This window comes from Oryctolagus cuniculus, chromosome 15 (assembly GCF_964237555.1).
Source record: "Oryctolagus cuniculus chromosome 15, mOryCun1.1, whole genome shotgun sequence".
In the NCBI taxonomy this organism is placed as follows: Eukaryota; Metazoa; Chordata; class Mammalia; order Lagomorpha; family Leporidae; genus Oryctolagus; species Oryctolagus cuniculus.
Genome location: NC_091446.1, coordinates 61,732,632 through 61,751,409, shown reverse-complemented (window position 1 = coordinate 61,751,409; position 18,778 = coordinate 61,732,632). Strand labels below are relative to the sequence as shown.

General features: G+C 58.8%; 1 protein-coding gene across 3 annotated transcripts; it reads left to right on the top strand.

The window, feature by feature from the left end:
* Positions 1-295: 295 nt before the first annotated feature.
* Positions 296-18,217, top strand: AIFM2 (AIF family member 2). 3 transcript variants are annotated; one of them, XM_008270016.4, is made up of 9 exons: positions 296-632; positions 7,788-7,986; positions 9,349-9,464; positions 10,597-10,716; positions 11,099-11,191; positions 14,115-14,223; positions 16,510-16,662; positions 17,020-17,220; positions 17,897-18,217. In XM_008270016.4, the coding sequence occupies exons 2-9, from the start codon at positions 7,809-7,811 to the stop codon at positions 18,046-18,048; spliced, it is 1,122 nt and encodes a 373-aa protein (XP_008268238.1). In that variant the 5' UTR covers positions 296-632; positions 7,788-7,808; the 3' UTR covers positions 18,049-18,217. The 3 variants fall into 3 exon arrangements, with proteins under 3 accessions (XP_008268238.1, XP_002718485.1, XP_069913887.1); XM_002718439.5 differs by having other exon boundaries at positions 475-632; positions 7,793-7,986; XM_070057786.1 differs by lacking the exon at positions 296-632 and adding an exon at positions 3,543-3,795.
* Positions 18,218-18,778: the final 561 nt, after the last annotated feature.

Sequence of the window (18,778 nt, the reverse complement as noted above, 5' to 3'; positions counted from 1 at the left end):
AGGACTTGGGCCATCTTCTACTACTTTCCCAGGCCACAGCAGAGAGCTGGATTGGAGAGAGGAGCAGCTGGGACTAGAACCGGTGTCCATATGGGATGCCGGCGCTTCAGGCCAGGGCTTTAACCCCCTGCGCTACAGCGCCGGCCCCTGTTTTGTTTTTTAATTCTGTTTTTGGTGGCGTTGAACATCTGTCTTTCTCCAGGCTCTCACCTCCACGAAAGCAGAAAGCATGACTTTTTCTCCTTTATCCCGCCAGCCCCTAGCGCAGTGGCCGGCGCATAGCACGTGTTTGGCCAGGTTTGCCCAGTTATTCTGCAGGTGCGCCCAGGTCCCCCAGTCAGCGCCGGGAGCCGCAAACCCGAGCTCCCGGCAGCTCCCGCTAGCTCCAGAGCTCGGGCAGCCTCGGGCGGCGCCAGCATTAGGGGGCGTTTGTTCCACATTTTCAGGCTGCTCGCTCGCGTTCAGGGCCGGTCCCCAGGCGGCCGGGCGGGACACAGCGTCCTGGACCCGCCCGGGGCGTCGCCAAGGGCGCTGAGTCACGCCCGGCCCAGCAGGGCTAGAGCCGGCCGGCTCCGGAAGGCACCCGCGGAGGGCGCCGAGCGAGAGGAGCGCAAGCGCACGGCGGCCGGCAGGTGAGGGCGTGCGGGAGGGGGCCCTGGCGAGCGGCGCGGCCGGCACCCGCGTTGTGGCCTTGGCACGGTGCGCCATCGCCCAGGACTTCCGCCCCGGTTCCCGAACTCCGCAGGAAAGTTGGCGCAGGCAGGGGAAGTGGCCCACCCAACGCGCGAGGCCTAGAATCCCTGCCGAGTCCTCCCGCGGGGCTCAGGCCGGGAAGAGAAGGGACCTGGGCACGTGGGCGGGTGTGAGCGGGACCGGGATCTGTGGCTGGGTAGGGGCCGGGCTGAAGCTGGTGTCCGGGGCCGGAGGAGACCTCAGTCTCCCAGTGGGTTGCGCGCAGAGCCCCGCGTCCGCCTCCAGGGGCTCCGGGTTCCCCGGGGCCAAGACCAGCAGTGCTGGGCTAACTCTGAGATGCCTAAGCCGGCGGGGTGCTGCTCCAGTCGGGCACCAGCCTCTCGCACCCCTCTTGTCCTCTCCACCAAGGGTTTCTGGCCCTGGGAATGTCTTTTGGGAGCTGGCGTCCCTGCGCGAGGTCAGACACAGCTTGGGTTTCCCTTTCGGAGGGTGGGTGTCAGGCTCTGCTGCTGGAGCCCCCACGCTCTGAGATCCCACCTGCCCTCGCCCCAGCGCCTTGGGAAGAGTTCTCCAGGGAGCACTGTAGTAGCCAGGGTCTCTGAGCGCTGGTCAGGGCAGGGCCCAGGTGCTCCAGGGCCGGCCCAGTCTCCTGGTGGTGAGATGAAGCTGGGATCCAAATGCGAGTGCAGGCGGTGGGCGGACCAAGGCCGTGTTAAGGAGAGAGTGGCTGTGTGCTAGAAGAAGGGGCAAGGTTTGGGTCCGGGAGTATAGGGCGCCCCTTTGAGCCTGTCTGCTCAGAGCATGCTCCCAGGTACAGCTCTCAGCGCTGGCGTCTCTGACGTCCCCATTTTCCAGTAGATTCCTGAGGGCCCCCTAGTACCGGGGAAGATGCCCGGTGCGGGGCGGGGGGGGGGGGGGGGGGAGGGCTGACTGAGCACCCATGCAGGCCGGGCGTTCTGCACTCTCTGCAGAGCAAACGCTGCTGAACCCAGGCAGCTGTAGGGGAAACTCTGTGCTTCCTCCCTGGGCTTCGGCGTTGCCTGGGAATCGGAGGGTGCGCTGGCAGTTCTCAGGGAGTCAATGCCAGGGTTACCCTGCTGCCCTGCGTTCCACGCCCGGTGCACGCTGAGGACCCTTGAGGCACGCGTGCGTACAGACGCTGGTCCACAGGTGCTGCCGGGGTGCCCTTCACCTTAACCAAAAACTGGGAGCAACCCGAGCATGCTGTGCGGCCAAAGCGGCTCGAGAAAGTCTGTGGGAACATGGGGCTGAAAGATAAGTTTACTTTGGTGCAGAGTATTTGGATACCCATTCATAGTGTTTTCATAACACACACCTTGCAGAAGCTTTTTGAAGATAAGTGTAGGACTGATACAGGCTTCAGCATGGGTGGCCTTGAGCACATCATGTGGGGTGAGAGGAGCCAGACATGAGGGCCGCATATGTGACTGCACGCACGGAAACTTCTAGAGCAGGTAACTCTGTAGACAGGAATAATGCAAAAAATGTCTCTGTGATCTCCCTTGGAGGTTTGCTGAGGATTGACTTGGGAAGTCACTGAATTTTGTTCCACAATGAACAAACCACACAGCTATTAAATGTGAAGACACAGGCAGGCTTGCAGGGGCATCACGTATGTGCACGCGGACCTGCGTATGTGTGCATTAGCACCTTTTTCATGGAAGTGCCATTTGCCCTTTAAACGTGAATGGCTACAAATAACCATCGGGCGGGTGTGGCTGTTTTCTGTGGTCCCTCCCTGAGGAGGTTTCCTCGGAGTGGTGGGCTCTCCCGCCAGCTGAGGGTGTGTACCCAGCTCTGCCACTGTGTTGAGCTTTCCTTCCTCCCTCTGTCCTCCTGAGCTCCCATGGGCCACGTGGCGAGGGATGCAGGTCCGCGGCCCATGCCCTTGGTTTAGACGTCTGACGCGGTAGACCAGGGCTGAGCAGGGGGGACTCTGGCTGTCCTTGGGCGCCAGGCGAGAACTGACTGGGAGGAGCCAAGGAGAGTTGGTGTCCAAGAGTGTTGGGCAAGGGGTTGGTGCGGGGCAAGCGTCCCTGGCCTCCCTATCCCACCACGTGACAGTGTCGGAGGTCAGTAGGGGAGAGAGAAGGCAGACTGCGGAAGAGACCCTGCCAACCTGGCCCTGCCCTGGGGCCCGGGTCAGTGCGCAGGACCCCGGGCCCCTCCAGGAGCCCTGAGAAGTGGGTTGCCTTCACAGGGGGAGCAGGGTTGGGCGAGGGTCTGCTCTTGGAGGAAGCGGCTTGTGGATCCTGTGCACTGGGGATCAAGGGCTCAGCAACTTGGGCCAGCCCCCTGCCCTTCAGGAGCCCTGTGAGGGGCCCGGGCAGGCTCTGTATCCCCACCTGGCTGTCGGAACTGCCCTGGCCCCTGTCACCTGCCCCGCCTTTCTGCCCCGTGTGCCCCGAACTCTGCTCAGGCACGCCCTTCCTGCCACGGGGCCCCTGGCTAGGTTGTTCCCCCTGCTGGAGAGGCCCCGGCCCCGGCTCTCTTTTCAAGGCTCTAGGATACTTCCTTGAGCTTCCCCGGGTAGGCCACAGGGAATCCCCACACCCTCCAAACTGTGTAGCCCCTGTCCGGGCCCTGGCTCAGGCAGCTGGGGAGCAGGGCTTCCTGGGTGTTTTTCTGACTTTCTCACTGGCTGCCAGCCCCAGGGGCAGGGCCCAGCCTAGAGGGGACCGTGTTAAAGGGAGCCAGTGAAACACACCCCACGCCTCGCCTGTCTCCTCGCCTGCCCTCTTCCCAACCCCTGCTCGGCTTCTGACCTCCCGGGTCCTGGCCCCAGATGACATTCTCCTCTGACCCCGACATTCTCCTCTGACCCTGTTGGCAGGTGCAGCCCGAGGGCATGCAGGATGAGTGCCATTGCCTCCTGGGGGACTTGCCCTGGGTCCCAGCCCTGCCGAGGGCTCAGTTTCCTCGTCTATGAGGAGGTGGGAATCTCAGTGCCTGGGGGACCATTTGGCCAATGAGAAGCATTTTTAAATTCCCTCCAAACCCCTGTGTCAGCTCCACTCTCCATACTGCTGCCCCAGTGGGCATTTGAACTCCGGGGAGCACGGTGCATGGAGTTCTAGCCTGGTAAGTGCGGGCTGGTCCGGGGACCATCCGGGTGCTGCCTTGTCCTAGAAGCCAGTGACATCAAGGACCCAGGTGGATACAATACCTCCAGGTATCAGAGCTGGCCAGGGCTCATAGGCTGCTATTTTAAGAGAGCCTTGAGGCCAGAGAGGGAAGGGCCACATAGATGACCAGGACAGAGCCCGTGACCCTCCTGCTGCCCGTGGTGCTGCCCGGCAGCTGGGAGCACTCCCATCAGGCCAATCTGCAGCTTGCTGTGTGTCCTTCAAGGCTGACCTTGGAGTCCACTTCTCCCTCCCTTGGCACTGCCCTCCACACCCCACCAGCCCCACCGTGGCGGGGCCCTTGTGTGCTGTTTCCTGTGCTGCGGGACCTTCGCTTGGTTCTTAGTCCTCTCCCTGGTTTCTTCCTGCTTCTCCGTGGGCCAGCGCAGGCCCTTGGGGGGCCCGATGTCCTGCTGCCTGAGCCAGTACCCCCCGCAACCCCGCCGCTGCTCTCCCATCGTGGCCACAGTCAGGCTAGCTCCTTGGAGAGGCAGGGTGTGTCCTCCACCACACAGGCCCTCTGGAGTCTGGCCCGGCTGGACCCCAGGCCCCAGGCTGCAGTTCCAGGCCATCTGCTCGCGTTCCACAGGGGCCAATTCTGGGATGCAATATGGACCCTGTCTGCCAGCCTCCCAGGCTGCCTGGCGGAGCCCGGGCGTCTTTGTTGCTTTTCTCTTTCCTCCTCTGCTCAGTGGTCCAACAGTTCGTGACCCAGCCCTGTACTGTCCCTACCTCAGGTGTCCTCGGCTGGTGGCTCTGGGCCAAGGGCTGTTGATGTGTGGGCCTTCAGAGACCCAACCAAGGTTTTGTTCTCAGTTTGCTGGGAAGTGGTGTGGTGGTCCCCGGCCAGGGGTGACAGCAAGCCTCGGGAGGAGGCCCCGGCCTGCAGACCTGGCCCCCACCCGCCACCCTCCTCAGATGACCACTCCCTGGCCCAGGCAGGTCCTTTTCCTGGCCAGCACATCAGTCTCTCGGGGGTGTCCCCAGCTGTGCCAGGAGTACTGCTGGGGAGTGACGCCCCTGTCCACCCCACGGTCAAGGCCTCGGCTCATACCGCGATTGTCTCAGTCTGTTTTGTGCTGCCACAGAGATTGGGTAATTTGTAATGGACAGAAGTGGGGCTGGTGCTGTGGTGTAGCGGGTAAAGCCACTGCCTGCAGTGCCGGCATCCCATATGTGCACCCGTTCAAGTCCTGGCTGCTCCACTTCCAATCCAGCTCTCTGCTGTGGCCTGGGAAAGCAGTAGAAGATGGCCCAGGTGCTTGGGCCCCTGCACCCACGTGGAAAAAGCTCTGGCTTCAGATCAGCTCAGCTCTGGCCATTGTGACCTTTTGGGGAGTGAACCAGTGGATGGAAAACCTCTCTCTCTCCCTCTCTCTCTGCCTCCACCTCTCTGTAATCTGCCTTTCAAATAAATAAATAAATCTTAAAAAAAAATAATGGACAGAAGTGTAGTGGCTGATGCCTCTGGAGGCTGGGATCTGAGCTGAAGGGGCTGCTGTCTGGTGAGCGCCTTCTTGCTGCTCATCCCGTGATGGAGGGCACAAGAGGACAGGAGCGAGGGAGCGACGACTCAGGCTCAGGCTGGGGCCTTCCAGACCCAACACCTCCTGTTAGGCCCCACCGTTTTCTTTTCCCTCCCTCCCTCCCTCCCCCCCCTCCTTCTCTCCCTCCCCTCTCCCTCTCTCCCTCCCTCCCTCCCTTCCTTCCTTTCAATTTTTATTTATTTATTTGAGAGGTAGAGTTATAGACAGAGAGAGGGAGAGAGGGAGAGGTCTTTCCATCCGCTGGTTCACTCCCCAGATGGCCACAGTGGCCGGAGCTGGGCTGATCCAAGGCCAGGAGCCAGGAGCTTCTTCCGGTTCTCCCACATGGGTGCAGGGGCTCTAGCACTTGGGCCATCTTCTACTGGTTTCCCAGGCCATAGCAGAGAGCTGGATCGAAAGAGGAGCAGCCAGGAAACAAACCAGTGTCCATATGGGATGCTGGCACCGCAGGCAAAGGCTTAGCTTACTATGCCACAGTGCCAGCCCCTTCTTTTTCTTTTTTAAATTTATTTATTTGAAAGACAGAGAAAGAGGGAAAGATAGACATAGAGAGAGAAGGAGGGAGGGAGAGATCTTTTTCCATCCTCTCATTCACTCCCCAACTAGCCAAAACGGGCAGGCCAGGGCCAGGCTGAAGCCAGGAGCCAGGACTCCACTCTGATCTCCCACGTGGGTAGCAGTGCCGTCTTCTGCTGCCTTCCCAAGCTCATTAGCAGGGAGCTGGATGGGAAGCAGAGTAGGGGGGACTCACTCCAGTATAGGATGCTGGTGTCACAAGTGGCAGCGTAACCAGCTGCGCCACAATGCTGGCTCCTGGGCTCATGTTTTGTTTTCTAGCCCTCCCTTCCTTCCCCTCCTCCCCCCCACCTTCTTTATTTCTTTTAAAGATTTGCTTATTTATTTGAAATGCAGCCGGCGCCGCGGCTCACTAGGCTAATCCTCCGCCTAGCGGCGCCGGCACACCGGGTTCTAGTCCCGGTCGGGGCGCCGGATTCTGTCCCGGTTGCCCCTCTTCCAGGCCAGCCCTCTGCTGTGGCCAGGGAGTGCAGTGGAGGATGGCCCAGGTGCTTGGGCCCTGCACCCCATGGGAGACCAGGAAAAGCACCTGGCTCCTGGCTCCTGCCATCGGATCAGCGCGGTGCGCCGGCCGCAGCGCGCCGGCCACGGCGGCCATTGGAGGGTGAACCAACGGCAAAGGAAGACCTTTCTCTCTGTCTCTCTCTCTCACTGTCCACTCTGCCTGTCAAAAAAATAAATAAATAAATAAAAATAAAAAAAAATATTTGAAATGCAGAGTTAGAGAGAGGCAGAGGCAGAGAGAGAGAGAGAGGTCTTAGATCTACTGGTTCACTCCCCTGCTGGCTGCAATGGCTGGAGCCAGTACTTAGGCCATCTTCTACTGTTTTCCCAGGCCATAGCAGAGAGCTGGATCGGAAGTGGAGCGGCTGGGGCTTAATCTGATGCCTGTGTGGGATACTGGTGTTTCAGGCAGTGGCTTAACCTGTTATGCCACAACACTGGCCCCTATTTTAAAAATATTTATTTATTTATTTATTTGACAAATAGAGTTAGACAACGAGCGAGAGAGAGAGACAGAGAGAAAGGTCTTCCTTCCACTGGTTCACCCCCGAAATGGCCGCTACGGCCAGAGCTACGCTGATCTGAAGCCAGGAGCCAGGTGCTTCCTCCTGGTCTCCCATGTGGGAGATCGGCACCCATATGGGATGCCGGCGCTGTAGGTGGTGGCTTCACCCACTACGCCACAGCACCAGCCCCGAAAATATTTTTAATTTTCACTTTATTTTGGTGAGGGAGAGAGAGGGGGAGTGGTTGATTCACTCCCCAAATGCTTGCAGCAGCTGGAGTTGGGCCAGGCTGAAGCCAGGAGCACAGACCCCCATTCAGGTCTCCCAGGTGGGTGGTAAAGACGCCAGGGCTTGAACCATCACCTGCTGCCTCCCTGGGTGCATGTTGCAGGAAGCTGGTTCAGAAGCAGAGTAGCCAGGACTCGAACCGGGCACTTTGCTATGAGATAGGGATGCCCGAGTGGTGGCTTAACCACTGCGCCCAACACCTGCCCCTGCTGCAATCTCTTGGGTAAAAGAGAAGTGCGGAAGCATTTGCTTAACATTTGCAAGCAATGGTCATGATTGTGGATGCCTGCAAAGTCTCTGGGAGGGTTTGGACCAACTTGGCTCCCTCTGAAGAAGGGAATGAGTGGTTAGGGGGTGGCATAGAAGTAGGATGCCCCTCCTGTCTGCTGAATTTAATTTTACAAAATTGGAATTTCATGAGTAAAAGCATCGCCTTGTTTAGAAGGGTCAACTCGTGGTATCTGAGGCCTCTCTGGCCATAGGCCCCACCCTCCCAGCCTGCCTGACTCTGATGTGCTCTCTCGCAGCCCAGCAGTGCCTGGTTTGAGATGGGGTCCCAGGTCTCAGTGGACACGGGAGCCCTGCACGTGGTGATCGTGGGCGGGGGCTTCGGTGGTATCGCAGCCGCGAGCCAGCTGCAGGCGCTGAACGTGCCCTTCCTGCTGGTGGACATGAAGGACTCCTTCCACCACAATGTGGCCGCCCTGCGTGCCTCCGTGGAGAGTGGTAAGTGCTCCTCCCTGGGGCTGTCACCACATGGGGCATCCTCTTTGGGCTGTGTGGTTCTCTCCATTGTCAATGCCACCATGGGGCAAATTCTCAGACTCTCAAGGTCACTTTTTTTTAAAAAAAAGATTTGTTTATTTGAAAGGCCCAGTTAGAGAGAGTGAGAGACAGAAAGAGAGCTTCCGTCTGCTGGTTCACTCCCCAGTTGGTCTCAACAGCTGGGCTGGGCCAGGTTTCTCTTCAGCCAGGAGCCTGGAACTCCATCTTGGTCTCTCACATGGGTGGCAGGACCCACGCACTTGGGCCTTCTTTCACTGCTTTCCCAGTGCATTAGTGGGGAGCTGGATTGGAAGGGGAGCAGCTGGGACTTGAACTGGTGCTTGGGTATGGGATTGTTGGCTTAACCCGCTGTACCACAATGCCAGCCCCAAGGTCACTTTTTTTTTTTTTTTTTAAGATTTATTTTATTTGAAAGGCCGAGTTACAGAGAGGCAGAGGCAGTGAGAGAGAGAGAGAGAGAGAGAGAGAGAGAGAGACATCTTCCAGCTGGTACCAGGGCACACTAGGCTAATCCTTCGCCTGTGGTGCCGGCACCCTGGGTTCTAGTCCCTGTCGGGGCGCCGGATTCTGTCCCGGTTGCCCCTCTTCCAGGCCAGGTCTCTGCTGTGGCCCGGGAGTGCAGTGGAGGATTGCCCAAGTCCTTGGGCTCTGCACCTGCATGGGAGACCAGGAGAGGCACCTGGCTCCTGGCTTCGGATCAGCATGGTGTGCCGGCCGCAGCGGCCACTGAGGGGTGAACCAACGGCAAAGGAAGACCTTTCTCTCTGTCTCTCTCTCTCACTGTCCACTCTGCCTGTCAAAAAAAAAAAAAAAAAAAAAAAAGGAGATATTTTCCATCCACTGGTTCACTCCCCAAATGGCTGCAACAGCTGGAACTGTGCCACTCCTAAGCCAGGAGCCAGGAGCTTCTTCTGGGTCTTCCACGTGGGTGCAGGGTCCCAAGCACTTGGGCCATCTTCCACTGTTTTCCCAGACCACAGCAGAAAGCTGGATGGGAAGTGGAGAAGCCAGGACTGGAACCAGTGCCCCTATGGGATGCCGGTGCTGCAGGTGGCAACTTTACCTGCTATGCCACAGCACTGGCCCCAAGGTCACTGTTCTTAAGCAGCTGCCATAATGAGGCCCCAGAAGTAAGAGTCCTGGGTTCTTTGAGGTCCACAGGCCCAGGTTGGCGTTTCAGGGGGTAAAGGGTGTCATGCGCGTACCCACTGGCCCGCTGTGTGGTTGAGGGCGCCCCTGTTGGAGTGTAGCTCAGCAAAGGCTCAGTTCCACTCTGTGATCTCTTCTGTGCCCATTCCCCAGGGTTCGCCAAAAAGACATTCATTTCCTACTCAGTGACCTTCAAGGACAACTTCCGGCAGGGCCGGGTGGTCGGGATAGACCTGAAGAATCAGACGGTGCTGCTGCAGGGTGGCGAGGTGAGCGCGGCGGGCCCAGCTTGCACCTGCTGGGCATGCAGGACCTGTGTGGGGTGGCCCCCAGAGGCCGACGGGGAGCCCTCTGTGACCCCTAGCCCCTGCCTGGGGCTGGGTGTAGAGCAGATTCTTCATAGACAGGGCTTGAGCTCAGCACTGCAGGAATCCCCCATCTTTCCCGTGTGCCTCTGCGCGAGTCTCCTTTGGTGTTCACGTGACCCTGAGAGGGAGCGGGTCTGACCTCGTTTACAGAGAGGCTCCCAGGATCCCCCAGCCAGGGGATCAGGCGAGGCTCAGGCCTGGCAGCTTATGGGATGGGATGTTCTCCACTGTCTAGAAGCCAAGGTTAGGCACGGACATGATCGCCCCTCCCCTGGGTTGGGAAGTCACGGGGGGCACAGGTGTGTCTCTCCACACCTGTGTTCCTCACCATGGTGTATACAGCAGGTGCCTGGTACATGTCCACAGGGGCTTGAGTTCCGCCAGCATGTGGCCACCAGCCCCCAACTTAGTAATCCAAGTGCAGGGGGCACTGGGAGCGGGGGGCACAGGCCCCATCCTCAGTAAGCACACGGGCCAGAGTCACCCGGTCCTCCCTGGTGTGACTCTAGGGTTGGAGCGTCTCCTGGTGGAGGGTTACTGTGTCCCCACGTCCTGCCAGTCCAGGGCCCTGGAAGGGTCCGTGAAGGCATCTTGGGGCTCCAGGTGGGGTGGAGAGGGAGTAGGCCCCCTGTTCTGGAGCAGCCCTGTTGGTGTCAACTTCATATATGTAGACTGTAAGTAACATTTCCTTTTCCTTCTCTCTTTGGTGAGGCAGGGGAGGGCTCTTTCACCACACCCAAGAGCTTGGACCCCGACTCTGCAGTGGAAGCTCCAGTCCTGCTTAACCCCTGACAAGGAGTTTCCTGGTCACTGCCCTGCCTCCTGGGCCCGGGCCTTCCTCCTCCAGGCAGGGGGTGCCGTCTGCCTCCTTAGGTGTCTTATGGCCCTAGTGCCGTCCCTTGCCCTGTCTGGCTTGGTGATTTTGGTCCCAAGGCGCCTCATGCTCGTGGTGCGTCTTGGCAGGTGGGGGCCTGGCGACGGGTACAGAAACCCCAGCCCTGTTCTATCCCTGTCTGCTCCTTGTCTCTCACAGGCCCTGCCCTACTCGCATCTAATCCTGGCCACAGGCAGCAGTGGGCCCTTCCCAGGCAAGTTGAATGAGGTTTCCTGCCAGCAGGCCGCCATCCAAGCCTACGAGGACATGGTGCAGCAGGTGAGCTGCCCCGGCCAGGCGTGGGGCCGGGAGGGCATGACAGAGAACAGCCTGGGGATGGCTGCAGGGCTGCTGATGGCAGCGTGGAGCGAGGGGAAGGCTTCTCCAGGCAGAGGCCTGCACGTGGGTGCCTCAGACCCGCCCCTTGCACTTGGTCTGTCCCCGGCCACTCACTCTTGGGCTTTGCTCTCCCCTTCAGAGGGGTTCGTGTTTTGTGGAGCAGCCTGGGCTCCTGGTCTCAGTCCACCTTCACAGCAATCCTGCAGCCGGGCACAGGGAGGTGCCTTTGGGCCCTCGACTTGCAAAGGCTCCTCTCCCAGAGGCTATGCCGGCAGGCCGAGGGCGGATGTGTCTGTGTGTGTTACCGCCCCTTCCTCTCCAGGTCCAGCGCTCAGAGTTCGTCGTGGTGGTGGGAGGAGGCTCGGCTGGCGTGGAGATGGCCGCAGAGATTAAAACCGAGTATCCCAACAAAGAGGTGGGGCTGCTGCCTGGGCTCTGGTATTTAAGGGACAGAAGGAATTGGGGCAGGGCCTGGGAGGCGGGAGCTCCACTCATATAGGCTGGGAGTGTCTGTTTCCTATCTTGTGCTAAAGTGCACTTGTGCAGGGGACGTGGAGCCGATTCCACAGCACTTGACCTTCCCCAGCTGCTCTGGGTGTGTCTTCATTCAGCCAGGGACAAACTCCAGAGAAGTTAACTTAGGCCTTTATGATATACACTTGATGACTTTTTTTTTTTAAAGATGTATTTTATTTATTTGAGAGATAAAGTTACAGAGAGAGGGAGAAACAGAGACAGAGGGATCTTCCATCTGCTGGTTCACTTCCCAAATGGCTGCAATGACTGGGGCTAGGCCAGGCCGAAGCCAGGAGCTTTATCTGAGTCTCCCACGTGAGTACAGGGGCCCGAGGACTTGGGCTGTCTTCTGCTGCTTTTCTCAAGAGCATTAGCAGGGAGCTGGATTGGAAGTGGAGCAGCTGAGACTCAAGTTGGCGCCCATATGGGACTCTAACCTGCTGCACCACAGCGCCAGCCCCTTGATGGCCTCTTTTAGATGGCACTTAGTTTGGACTGCGTGGTGGTCCACACCCCATGGCAGTCAACCAGCACTGCCTGTTCCCACAGGACGGTGGCATCAGCCTGCCCTGTCCCCTTCTGGGTGAGGGAGAGACACTTCTGGTGCCCTGGCAAGAAAAGAAAAACCCTGGGACCAGCGCTGTGATGTAGCAGGTAAAGCCGCCGCCTGCAGTGCTGGCATCCCATATGGGCGCTGGTTCGGGTCCTGGTTGTGGCCATTTGGGGAGTGAGCCAGCGGATGGAAGACCTCTCTCTCTCTCTCTCTGCCTCTCTGTAAATCTGCCTATGAAATAAATAAATAAATAAATCTTAAAAAAAAAAAGAAAGAAAAGGAAAACCCCAGCCTGCTATTTGCAGGGGCTTGGGGAGGGCCGAGGGGTGACGGTAACCCCAGGTCCTCCACACAGTTGCTTGCCGCTGATGCCAGACCGGCTCATGAGAGCCGCATGGAACCCATGGATGGTTCTTTTCTCCCCTAGGGAAGGGCGGGTTGATGTTGAATGGAAGATCCATGCAGGCTAAATGAATTACACAGCTGTCCTCTGACAAACTGTCGGGAGTTAGGAGTGACTGGCACAGCTACAGTGTATTCATTTTATTTATGCGGATTGCGTAGGGAAAAACCAATCTTCTCTTCTCACACTCAGTGCTTCTGTGCCAAGGTGTGTGGCTTTCCCCCCTGCGGTTCGGTTCAGTTGTACACCAACTGGAGCCAGCACAGACCGCCTGGTGAGAGGCTCCACCCACGGCGAGACCCCAGTCCCAGAGCACAGTCCTCGGGTGGCCCACAGCTTCGGTCTGCCTTGGATCCTCCCTTTGGGTTTGAATTTGGCAGAGTGGTTGTGGAACCCAGCAGAGCAGTCTACTGACTATTGCCAGCTTATTTTACTCATTTTTTTAAAAGATTTCTTTATTTGAAAGCGTGAAAGAGAGGGAGAGACAGAGTCCGATCCTTCATCCATTGGTTCATGCCCCAAATGTCCACAGCGGCTAAGGCTGGGCTGGCCTGAAGCCAGGAGCCTGGAACTCCATCTGGGTCTCCAATATGGGTGGCAGGGGCACAAGCACTTGGGCCATCCTCTGCTGCTTTCCCAGGCTCATTGGCAGGGAGCTGGAGCGGAAGTGGAGCCTCTGCGACTGAAACCTGCACCTGGCTGCACCCCAGTGCTGCCCCCTGGTGCTGATGTGTTACAAAGGCTGTGGTAAAGGATTCAAACGAACAAGCAGGTGAAGAGGTCTGTGGGGTGAGGCCCCCCACACTCCTGAACACAGGGAGCTTTGTCCCCCTGGAGTGAGGCTGCCCTCTTTACCTTGCCCGTGGACACGTGCGCCAACCTGGAAGTGCCCAGATCTGCGGTGTCCAGGGGCGTGGCTGGCTGTTGACCCAGCGTCCAGCTCCACCCTCTGCTTGGAGGGAGAGGAGTGGGGCTTTGAGCTCCAAACCTCTGCCAGTGCTGTGACCTTCCTGGCATCCAGTCCCCTTGCAGGAGCCCAGCAAGGGTGGCCTCACCAGGACAGCAGATGCCCGTGTCACCCTGGGGATCCCAAGATGTTTGGAAGCTGTGTCAGACGCTCCTGCTGGTACTCCGGCAACTGCAAACATCTGGGTGTCTGAGTCAGGAGCCAGGGTCGAAGGCCAAATTTTAGCATAAGTGATTGTCCTAGCACCCCTGTTCTCAAGGGTTCGAAGAGCTGTCTGTCAAGTACCAGGGGACAGACACCAACGTATATGTTCCTTCCTGTCTTACGAGGGTGGAGACCGGGAAGAGGGCCTAAATAAGTTCCGGGAACTCAGTACTGTACCCGTAGGGGCTAGCAGCTGCCCTTGCTGGGGCCTTAGTGCGTGCTGGATCACGTGCATTCGTTGCTACAAATTTCCTAGGAGTGGGGCTGCTGCGCTCATGTTGGTGAGCAGGGGTGTCTGCGAATCCGAGACGGATTTCACCCCAGCTGGTCTGGCTTTGCAGTCTGGGCTCTGAACACGCTTGCGTGCCGCCTCTGACTTCCTGGGGCAGACCCAGAGAGCACACAGCCAGGTCCCGAGGTGCTCCTCTCATAGCTGCAATGGCAATGGCTTGCTTGTGGCATGGATCATTACAGACGCCCAAGGGCGCTCGCAAACAACTCTCCAGGGGGCCCCCGGTGAGCCGTGGGTTGTGCTGCGCTGGCACGGGGGCTGCAGGGAGCACCCGCCCAGCTCGCCACCCGCTGGTCCTGGCATTGGGCAGACGACTCCCTCGGAGGTAGAGGAGGGGTGGATGCTTGAGTGAGCTGGAGGCCCGGCGGCTGCTTCTCAGGCCCTGCGTTTGCATTGTCCCCAGGTCACGCTCATTCACTCCCAAGTGACCCTGGCCGACAAGGAGCTTCTGCCCTCCGTGCGGCAGGAGGTGAAGGAGATCCTGCTGCGGAAGGGCGTGCGGCTGCTGCTGGGTACGTGCACCTGCCTCCCGCCCCGGCCTGGGACGGCCTCCGGGGCTGAGCCAGGGCCCCCGGCTGGCCAGCGGCCGTGTCTGCCCCAAGATCTCTCTCTCCCACCGTGTCGAGGGGCTGGGCCCGAGGCACCCCCGAGGGTCTTGGGTGTCGCAGCCCACTGAGCCTTGCCCTGTGGAGGAGGTCTGTCCTGGGCAGGGCAGAGGCCCTGGCACTTAGAGGGTTTCAGCATTCTGGAGACAGTGATCTCGCAGCTGGCGCAGTGCAGCTGCAGGGTCTCCCAGTGCAGGCTGGGGGAGGTCTCTGCTGAGCGATCTTTCTCACGTGCATCTAAAGGGTTTGCCTGAATGATGATGTCTCTGTACGATAGGAGATGGGTGTATTGGTTTGTATTTTGAAAGGGGTGAGGAATGTAGCTTTTCTCAGATTCAAAACATCTAAACTTTTTTCATTTTATTTGAAAAGTAAAGAGAGAGAGAGAGAGAGAGAGGGTTTTCATCTGCTGGTTCGCTCCCCAAATGCCTATAACAGCCAGCACTATGGCCAGACTGAAGCCAGGAGCCCAGAACCCAATCTGGGGCTCCCATGTGAGTGGCAGGGACTCAAGTACTTGAGCCGTCACTGCCGCCTCCCAGGAAGCCGGATTGGAAGCAGAGGAGCTGACTCAAGCCAGGCACCCGCTATGGGATGCAGGCGTCCCAAGCAATGGCTTAACCTCTGTGTCCCAGGGCTGTGCCTGCCAGCAATTTAGGGAGTGGGGCTCTGATCCCAGTGTGACCCCTGCACTTTACCACACTGGGCTTCCACCTCGTTCTCTGCTGGGGAGGAGGGGGGGGCGAGTCACCTGCTCCGAAAGTCCCCCATGGCTGTCACAGCCTCCTCCCGGCAACTGCTGTGCGGGGCTTCTGCCACCGGTGAGGGCAGCAAGCGACTTCTCTGCCTTCTCCTTCTCTCATCTTTGTGTATTTTATTATTTTTATTTTTATTTTTAATTAAAACAAATTTTTTTATTGTTGACAGGCAGAGTGGACAGTGAGAGAGAGAGAGACAGAGAGAAAGATCTTCCTTTTGCCGTTGGTTCACCCTCCAATGGCCGCTGCGGCCAGCGCACCATGCTGATCCAAAGCCAGGAGCCAGGTGCTTCTCCTGGTCTCCCATGGGGTGCAGGGCCCAAGGACTTGGGCCATCCTCCACTGCACTCCCGGGCCACAGCAGAGAGCTGGCCTGGAAGAGGGGCAACCGGGACAGAATCCGGCGCCCCGACCCGGACTAGAACCTGGTGTGCTGGCGCCGCAAGGCGGAGGATTAGCCTATTAAGCCACGACGCTGGCCCCTATTTTTATTTTTATTTTTTATAAAGGCAGAGTTACCCACAGAGAAGGGGAAGGAGGGAGGGAGAGGGAGAGGGAGAGGGAGAAGGGGGGGGAGGGAGAGAGGGAGAGAGGGAGAGAGGGAGAGAGAGGTCTTCCATCCACTGGTTCACCTCCCAAATGGCCACTACAGCAGGGGCTGAGCTGATTGTAAACCAGAAAACAGGAGCCAGGAGCCTCTTCCAGGTCTCCCATGTGGGTGCAAGGACCCAAGCACTTGGGCCATCCTCTGCTGCTTTCCCTTTTTTTTTAATTTTAAAAATTAATTTATTTGAAAGGCAGATGACATGGAGGGAGGGGGAGAGAGAAAAAGAAAGAGAGAGAGAGAGAGCGGTAACTTCCATGTGCTGGTTTACTCCTTAAATATCTGCAACAGCCTGGCTGAACCAGGAAAGCCGGGAGCCAGGGACTTCATCTGGGTCAGCCATCCTCCACTGCCTCCAAGGCACATTAGCAGGAGGGTGGATAAGAAGCGGAGTAGCTGGGACCCTGAGCCAGGGCCTCTGATATAGGATGTAGGCATCCCGAGTGGCAGCTTAGCCCGCCGGGCCGCCGCGCCTGCCTGCCCCGGCTTGTACCTTTCCTAGTTGTGTACTTGGAAGTCTCGTTCTGGTTAGGATGGCGTCGCTGACATTCTGAGAGCCGTGTTCCAGGTCCTCCATTGAACAGCTTTTCTCAGAACTTCCTGGGAGCTCAGGCACACTTCCCTCCAGTGGGCTTCCTGGAGCCAGACGTCAGATGGGTACTTCCTGGGGCAGCAGAGTAGACTGTGGGGGGGGGCATGGTGGGGAGACGGGGTGGAATACTTGCCTTGTTGGGCCACAGTGGTCCAGCCTCGGCATGGGCTCCAGCCTTGGTGAGGCGCCCACCCTCTGCCAACCGCCTGGTCATGGAACCCCCCTCCCCTGCCCCATAGGTGAGCGGGTGAGCAACCTGGAGGAGCTGCCTCTGAACGAGTATCGGGACTACATCAAGGTGCAGACAGACCAGGGCACGGAGGTGGCCACCAACCTGGTGATTCTCTGCAACGGCATCAAGGTCAACAGCTCTGCCTACCACAGTGCCTTGGGTAAGCAGGTGGTATGGCCATGGCCCACTTCCCCAGGCAGAGAGACAGACAGACAGACACACACACACACACACATCAGGAGGCTGAATCAGGAGCAGAGGAGCCAGCACGCAACCCCACACTCTGATTTGGGGTGTAGGTGTCCCAAAGCTGCGGCTTAACCTGCTGTGCCACAGCGCCTACCCCGGGTGCCCGTGGGGCGTCTTCACTGCTGTGCTACCTGCCGGCTCGGGGGGTTGCCTCTGAAGCGCGTGCCTTCGGAGGGTGACCCGACTGCCCCCAGGGCTCACCCCGAGCTGGTTCTGGTGGCCGCTTCGCCACTCAGGGCCCCGTCTCCCGTGTGGTGCTGCCCCGCAGAGAGCAGACTGGCCGGCAACGGTGCTCTGAGAGTGAACGAGCACCTCCAGGTGGAGGGCTGCAGCCACGTCTACGCCATCGGCGACTGTGCCGACGTGAAGGAGCCCAAGATGGCCTATCACGCCGGCCTCCATGCCGGCGTCGCTGTGGCCAACATCATCAACTCCACGAGGCAGAGGCCCCTCAAGGTCTACAAGCCAGGTAAGAGGGGTCCCCTGCATGCCACAGATCTTTTTATTTAAACTTTTTATTTATTTGCTTTCATTTGATTTGAAAGAGAGAGAGATAGGCGGAGATCGATCTTCCATCCTCTGCTTTGCTCGCCAGATGCCCCCAAAGCTGGGGTTGGGCCACGCCGAAGCCAGGAGCCTCGGACTCCATATGGGTTGCCCGCAGGGGTGGCAGGGACCACGCACTTGATCAGTCACCTGCTGCTTCCCTCGGTGCGCACCTCGGAGCGCATGTGGGCTCAGTCCCAGGCAGGTGTCCCGAGCGCTCCTAATCTGTGCTGAATGCCCGCCCCTGCTTCACAACCTCGGAGTCTGTGGTTAGAGACACGGGGAGGACTGTTCGGGCTGTGAGATGACTGACTGACTGACAGAGCAAATTCTGAAAGGTGGGGGCAGAGGCAGCCCCTAGAGCTCTTCAAAGTAAGCCAGGGGCTCGCCCCCCCTTGCTAGACAAATCTTACCTAGTTCCTTGCCCTGAGCTGCAGACCCTGGGACCCTGGGACCCTGGGACCCTGGGACCCTGGGAGGGATCTGTGCCTTGCAGGCACGGGAATGTGAGGGTGAACTCTGCTCCGTGTGTGTGTGTGTGCACGTGTGTGCATGTATACGTGTGTGTGTGTGCACGTGTGTGTGTGTCTGCTCCACAGGGGCGCTGACCTTCCTCCTGTCCATGGGGAGAAATGACGGCGTGGGCCAGATCAGTGGCTTCTACGTGGGCCGGCTCATGGTCCGGCTCGCTAAGAGCCGGGACCTGTTCGTGTCCACGAGCTGGAAAACCATGAAGCAGTCCCCACCCTGAAGGAGAGGCCGGCCGAACGGATCACGTGACCGAGGGCGGAGGCTGGCAAGTGCCCCAGGACGAAAGCTCTTTTCCCCGAGTCAGGGGCCAGTGATGTACCGACCAGAAGCACTACTGTGTCAAAGCAAACATGAGCGTGCGAGAGATTAAAAAGCTGAGATTCGGCCTAGATCCTTTCTGGGTTTCCAAGGTCTGCCTGCAGCTGTCCTGGTCGCCCCGCTCCCTTGTGCTGGATGAATGGTCCTGGGGAGGGTGCGGCAGCCTGAAGTATGCCAGGGCCTCTGGGACATGCGTGTACGTGTGTGTGTGTGTGTGCACAGGACACGCAAAGCGGGGCGGAGCGCCGGGCTCCTGAGGGCTGGTGTCCTGCCTGTGAGGGTAGGCAGGAGAGCCTGCAGAGTTGAGGCCAGCTAAGGAACAGGAGCTGGGCACAGGGGCGGCCTGCACCACAGCCCTCTCCCACCGCGGCGGGGTGGCGAAGCCCCTGCCTCCTGCCCCAGCCAGGCTGTGACTGGGAGACTCACTCTCACGCACCTGCCTTATGGCTGGTCCTTGTAACCTGTAATTGCCACAGACCCTTCTGTATTTCCGTTTTCTGAACCCGACTTAGACCGAATCTCCGTCCCGGTCAACCTGTGCTGACAAAAGGGTGGGCTCGGACAAAGCAGCAGGGTCTGCGGATGGAGAGGTGGTGCAGCTACTCCCCCTTCAGGGAGCCAGGGGTTCAGCA